The 6983-nt window shown below is 43.2% G+C and overlaps 1 protein-coding gene across 3 annotated transcripts in view; it reads left to right on the top strand.

Moving 5' to 3' along the window:
- Positions 1 to 180: 180 nt before the first annotated feature.
- rbbp8 (retinoblastoma binding protein 8) overlaps positions 181 to 6983 on the top strand; it is a 35491-nt gene continuing 28688 nt past the window's right edge. For all 3 annotated transcript variants that reach the window (XR_014553701.1, XM_083659238.1, XM_083659237.1), the window contains exons 1-4: positions 181 to 231; positions 2705 to 2876; positions 4745 to 4787; positions 4920 to 5015. Coding sequence is in view for 2 of the 3 variants with exons in the window: in XM_083659238.1 (XP_083515364.1) it covers positions 2759 to 2876; positions 4745 to 4787; positions 4920 to 5015 (257 nt within the window). In the remaining variant the exon portion in view is untranslated. The remainder of the gene's footprint in view (positions 232 to 2704; positions 2877 to 4744; positions 4788 to 4919; positions 5016 to 6983) is intronic.

The following is a 6983-nucleotide window of genomic DNA, read 5'->3' as shown; positions in this document are numbered from 1 at the left end:
AACTCAATGGTGGGTATTAGGAAAGTCAAATTCCAGACGTGTCTCCTTTTGAAAAAATAATTATAATATTCCACTGAAAAAAAATAAACTGCCTCGTGTCTCACGAGTTTTTATACAGGCAAACTTCAGGACAACGTTTTGATGGTTGGTCCTTTCCCTAGGTCCTCACTGGCGTGTGCGCGCGGATTTGGACTATGTTGTGAAGTTTCAGGCTTCATCGTCCTTGTTGATGTAAGATCTTGTTTATGTTGGTACCTACTATAGCAAGTAGCGGCGTAATATTATAGAGGGACAGTTAATGCTAACAACACCCAAAAGGGACAACACCGGTAAACATCGAGTTAACAAGCCTAATTGCAAGGTTAAGTATTGCTAAGTGCAGTTTAGCATCGAGCTAACGTCGGCTGTGTTGTGTGTATCCTAAACAGTGTAGGCGAGGCGTGGCGTACCGGTAAAAGCAGTGAAAATTCATTTGCTATTTCTTCATGTTGGTATCTAGGGTATGCACGTGGCGTTACTTAAAAATAGCCATTATGCCGCATGACCCATTTATGATAGCTAGGCTAGGTATTATGTTGCCTCAACGCGAGACTCATCAGTCTAGGTCATAGACTGTATGGTCTATATGATGTTATTGTTGGACAAATGTATCAAAAACCAGTTACTCTAATTCAAACACTTTGGGGGAAAAAGAAGGCAGGTTGACAGTATGTGTGAACATTAATATTGGTGGCCCAAAGTGAATAAGGGCTCCATATTGCACTGCAAACGTGCCTTTCTTTTCATTTGGAGATAGTAGAATGAATCTCTTGCGATACAGCCCCTCCACAAGTGGAGATTGGTGCTCTCAGACGAGGACAGAATACTGGAAAGGTAGAATTGGCTGGAGTATGGACTGAAGAAGACGCTGCTCGCTTCGAAACGTTAGTTTTTGCACCTTATAAAATTTGTTTGCCAGTGATTTAGTGTGCTCCAGTCAATTCTACCTTTCCATTTTGGAGATAGGTTTAAGTGTGAAAATGCATTTGGGCCAGACTAAATGTTATACTATGGGACTGTAAGGGAGGTGCACAGTATGTGTGAACATTGATATTGGTGGCCCAAAGTGAATAAGGGCTTCATATTGCAACTGCAAACCTGCCTTTTTCCCCAAAGTGTTTGAATTTGAATAAGTAACTGTTTTTTTCATTCATTTCAGAGGTCTATTAGCCCATGAAAACCAGTTTGGGCCAGACTGTACTCCACATATTCAGACAGTCTATGCCCCTGTTAGTATGTAAGAGTTGTGTTTTGACTGGCCCAAGGCGATTTAACCCTTGAAAAGCTGGCATGAAAAACGCCATAGAGCCATTTTGGAGATAGATTTTTGAGCTCTATTGTTATTTATTGATGACGTCTATATGGTATTGCAATGAATCTATCACAAATACATTGTTTTATATCAATAAACATGTCACAGTACCAGTGTGGTATTCACAGTTCAAAGCTCTGTTCAAAAAGATCGAGTTGTTCTGGGTCGCATATCACCAGCTGCGAATAAGTAACCGCGAACAGGTAACTAACTTCCACGTCGTCTGGTAAAGGTGGAGCTGACATTACTACAACGCTGTGTATTTAACTAGCCCTATATGTTCTGCTCTGTTCTCCATATATACATATATACACATACACAAACACGCACGCACCCCATCCCGTCCACCCCGCCTTCGTACCCCCCTTCCCTCCCACGACCAAACTGGCGCCGTTTGGCAGCCTCCTGAGTCGTGGTGTGGGTTGTCTTGCTGGTAATCCTGTACATGTTACAACAAATGTGTATGTATTGTATAATTTTGAAGCGTGCCTTTATTACTTTTCAAACTAGTAATAATGTGAATAATCTGAGTGTATTCTATTTTAAATGCATTGTCCAATGAATCTGATAGCGCCACTCTGTGGCGACTTGGTTCTGCTCTCCTCACTCTGAGAGCGAACCCAGAAGAATTGCCCCTCGGGGATAAATAAAGTTTTCTGTATCTGTATCTGTATATACTGTACACTCTCAAACGAGCGTCACACCGACGTCCATAAGTCAATTGGGGGACTCTGCCGTTCAAAACGCTCTCAGCTCTCCTACCCGTCGGCGTCTCAGACGTCCGATTGTAGATCCGAAGACATAACAGTCTTTCCACAGCCTGTGCTGAATTTACAGCAGGGTGTGTTTGATCTCACTATCATGGTGCACCGCTTTCACGCGGCGAGCAAACAACATTGCAGTCACACCGATACAGCGGCTCAATCAGTGATCAAATCCAGCGCACCTGGGAAGCAAATCATGTCATGAAATACTCAAACTCCCAAGATTCCTGTCGGCACTGGGAGTCTGGGACGCTTCTCTCCTAAATTCGGCACAGGCTGTGGAAAGACTGCTTTTAACCGTAATTTCATGCAGGAATATAATTTTAATACCACCGCCTAAACTACTGGCTTCCGTAGGGAGATTATTATATCTTCGGACGTCGGAGACGGGTAGGAGAGCGCTCGACCCCCCCAATTTCCTTATGTGTGATGCTGATTCAGAGTGGATCACAGAGGAACTGAGAACAGCGGAACATATCGGGGCTGCCCTACTTGCAGGATAGCAATATTATAAAATTGTGTTTTCAAAGTATCCACAATGCTCATGCAGTGAATCAGAAGTATGAACAGTTATTTTCTGTTCATGCAGGCTTGTAGCAGATAGTGGGAGGTGTGTGAGCTGAGTTGTGGCAGCGAGTGGAGGATGAGCAGTCCTGCACCAAGCAGCAGCACTCCTGCATCCAGCGAAGCCTCCAAACCAACAGACCTCTTTGAAGAATTATGGCGTCAACTCAGAGAGTGCCATCAAAACGCACTTCAAGGTACCTACTAATGTACAGCAGGGATGGGCAAGTTTGATGTTGGAGACTGGGCCACACAAAAACAATCCTCGCTACCAGAGGTCCAGATTGTGACCATGCACTTCCACCAGTAGCCTACTGTAACACCATCACTCCCAATTATAGCTACTAATTTGATGAAAAGGACTGGTAATCAAAGTTTATTATACCAACATTTATATTTTTCATATTCAAATTTAGTAATTCTTCCATTCAGATGACACCAGAAACTTTGCTCTAGCTTTAAAACAGCCCGCGACAGCAATTTGATGGGGTACATCACCAAAATATGTTGTATTAATCAGATTAGTAATGTTGCATGTGCAATGTGCATCCTGGATATAGTTTGTTACAATAGCGTTAGCTCAAATGCTAACGTTAAACAGTATGTGGATGGACAATGCTAACGCCATTAGCGCCATGTTCTGGGATGTACAGTAAAATAAAAACATTTGGGTGGTCTAACCAAACCAAAAATGTCCGCCTTGTAAACAAACAAACGCACACCAAAAACAATATATATGTATGTATGTGTATATATATATATATATATATATATATATATATATATAATCAGTGGCGGCTCCTGAGCTTGAAAGCCAGGGTGGAAAAGAATAAAATAGCCTAATAATAAATAGCCTAATTAGGAAGCTGCAATCAATCCTATCACAGAAGATGCTGGCTCCGATGCGACCATCTCCTTGCATATGAGAGGTAGCCTATAACGTTAAATTGGTCTGCTGCAATCATGCAAACCCCCCCCCCCAAAACAAATCCATGCAGTTTCATCAGTCACCAAAACATGATGTGAAGACTGAAGATGTTGTTTTTAACCATACAATGCTGCTCCTCAGCCTATCAAGCACAGTGCAGCTGGCAACTGGAGCTTGTTTAATCCAAAAATGCACGAGGGTAGCCTACTACAGTACATTTGGGTCGGATCAAGTTGGGTTTACTTTCACACCACAAACGAACTGTACTAGAGTTTGTTTAGAACCGCACCGAGACCACCTCTTTCAACCGGTCTCGGTCCGCTTGTTTGGTGCGCACCAGAGTTCGATTGCTGCTTTCACACCTGCCCAAATGAACCGCACCAAGGGGGAAAACGAACTCTAGTGCGATTCAACCGAACCAAACGAGGTCGGTGTGAAAACGCCCTTAGTCCTTCACACAGCCGACCCGGGTTCCAATCCGACCTGTGGTCATCTGCTGCATGTCTTCCCCTCTCTCCCTCCCTGCCTTCCCGTCGCTGTCCAGCACATACTATCCTACGAAAGAAAGGCAAAAATACCCCTTCCCCTTAGGGGTGGGGGGGTATTTTTTAGGGCGATGACATGTAGAAGCTGTGTGCTTGTAAATGGTCAAACGGAATCCAACGTTTCTCGGGCATCCATTTCCAATGTATTAAAACCTTCTCTCCATGTTACAAAGTGAATCGCTGTATCTCCATTTTGTTTCACTACAGAGGATAATGTAGGGAGAGCATCATTTCCGGTAACTTGACAAAGGGGCGTAGGTTTGGTTAGCGGCATTTCTCGCCGCTGTTCAAGAAACTATTTTTGACAAGGAGTTCCCGATTGGTAGGCAGAGATCTCCAATTGTGTTGGAGCTGAGACTACTGTTTATTTTATGCTGATGCACTCTCTTAGTTTTTCCTTCCTAACTTTCTTCCATTTCTTATTTCCTAACTTCCTTCCATCAGATGTGGCCTGTCTTTTTTGCCCCTTGTAATTGGGCAGATGTGGTTCAGACTATTAAAAAAAAACGATATAAAACTATAATTACAAATGTTCGTGTTTTTGTGTGTTGTATTTCAGACTAAAAAACATTTAACTTTTTGCTGTTTTCAGAATTGGAGGCAAAAGTGAGCAAGCTGAAAAAGGAGCGTTGTTTGTGAGTATATGTGATACTCTGAATGAAGATGATAATAAAACAATAACTCTCACTGACTATTTTTAGCAAGTTGCTTGTGAAATGTACTCTTGTCCCCTTTGGCTGAGCTGAAGCCTTGCTTGTGTTCTACAGAGATGCACAGAGACTAGAGGAGTTTTACAGCCGCAATCAGCAGCTGAAAGAGCAACACAAAACCCTTCAGGACACCGTCAGTCTCCTGGAGGAAAGGTAACTTCTTTCAAGTCAGGCAACATGTCTGCCTGCCTGCTCCGTTATTTCTTTCCTCATTTGTCTTTAACAGGGATGCAAACTAGTCACGTTTAAATGACAGCCACCTTTTCATCCCAATATATGACACTTGAGTGAAGGATTTCTGAGTGGGTTTTATGTCTGCTCTGCCCTGGTATCTGTCACCTTTTTCACCATCCATGAGTTTAAAGAGCATGATGCAGGTTAGACACCACTTTGCATTGATATGTGGGACTTTTATGTAACAATTAGGATTCTCTTTTGTTTTTTGTTTTTCCCCCACACATACAGTAGCTGCATCTAGACTGGTTTTTGTTAAGCTTCTGGCAGTGTCAAACTATCGTACCAGACAGAGGGTCAAAATGCTATTGGTTTTGGTGGTAAATTATCGTACAAATACGATAATTATTGAACTCTGCTGGTGTTTTGGAAAGTTTTCTGCTGTACACATTGACTGTATATTATTATTATTACAGTAAGTACAGTAGTCGTCACAGATGTTATCTGCACAGATGGCCTTTTTTTAAAGGGATAGTTCGGTTTGTTTGAAGTTGGGTCCTATCAGCTAGTCACATACACTAACGTAATTCGGTACAGTGGTCTGTAAGCGAGGAGCAGTGTCTAACGAGATCCGGCACCCAGAGGAGCAGCCTCGCGCAGACTCACCAGCATTTCCTCTCGCAGTACAGGGGGTCAACAACTAAAATGTAATTTAGCCACCAAAAAACAACGCCCACCTAAACAAATCGATATCCGTGTACATGCACGCTCTATTTTGACAATTTTCAGCGCTTTACTTTTCCGCAAAACAGCAGTTTCATTCGGCACTGCTTTTTCTCCCAACCATACAACCACCGTATTCCTCCGCTAAAAGCCAGCTCCGAGCCGCAGCACTGGATTACTCCGCAGTTATTTGGGGGTAGGCTATTTTATTTCTCCCGGTTTGAAGACACAACAAATAGAATACATGAACGAAAATATGAGTGATTTTGATAGCGAGGATGATATGCCATTCACCTTGGTGACAAGAGGATACAATTATGAACCAGAGAGAATACAGAAGAGGAACTTTTGCAGAGAGTGAACAGGCAGAGAGATGCGCCTGCTGCCTAAATGCCTGGGTGCCCTGGCTGCAGACCTTATTCACCATTCCCAGGATAAATTGTGGAAAACGACCCAGACCAGAGAGGCCAGGTGACTTGTTGTCTCTAAAGTAAGTCAGTGTTTTATCTCTCTTCTAAGCCTTCCTGTTTTGTAAACCGCGGCTCTGTGCTCTGTGCTGGCTTTAGCGGAGGAATACGGTGGTTGTACGGTTGGGAGAAAAAGCAGTACCGAATGAAATGACTGTTTGGCGGAAAAGTAAAGCGTAGAAAATTCTCAAATAGAGCGTGCATGTACACAGATATCGATTTGTTTAGGTGGGCGTTGTTTTTTGGTGGCTAAATTACATTTTAGTTGTTGACCCCCTGTACTGCGAGAGGAAATGCTGGTGAGTCTGCGCGAGGCTGCTCCTCTGGGTGCCGGATCTCGTTAGACACTGCTCCTCGCTTACAGACCACTGTACCGAATTACGTTAGTGTATGTGACTAGCTGATAGGACCCAACTTCAAACAAACCGAACTATCCCTTTAACATGTGCATTATAATGCCACCTTTTTCCTCCATATTTCTGCCCTGGGGGCATGTTTTAATTTAGTTTTTGGGGGTATTTTGATAAGAATCCTGAGTCCTAACTGTAATTTTCTCTTCCTGCACCACGCTCTTTAAGTAGTTATTAAAGCACCTGTTGCTCCAGGTTTATATCCTCTGTCAAAATAAATAAGAACAAAAAAGGCTTAGGCCACATTCAGACAGAGTCCGACGAGACACAGTGGACCACCCCGCGCTCCATTCAGTCAGTGGGGGTAGTGTGCGTCACGCTCCAGCAGGGGGCTATGTCAAAAACAC

This window comes from Poromitra crassiceps, assembly GCF_964638095.1.
Source record: "Poromitra crassiceps genome assembly, chromosome: 2".
In the NCBI taxonomy this organism is placed as follows: domain Eukaryota; kingdom Metazoa; phylum Chordata; class Actinopteri; order Beryciformes; family Melamphaidae; genus Poromitra; species Poromitra crassiceps.
Note: the sequence above shows the minus strand (reverse complement) of the source record. Positions and strands in the feature narration are given on the sequence as shown.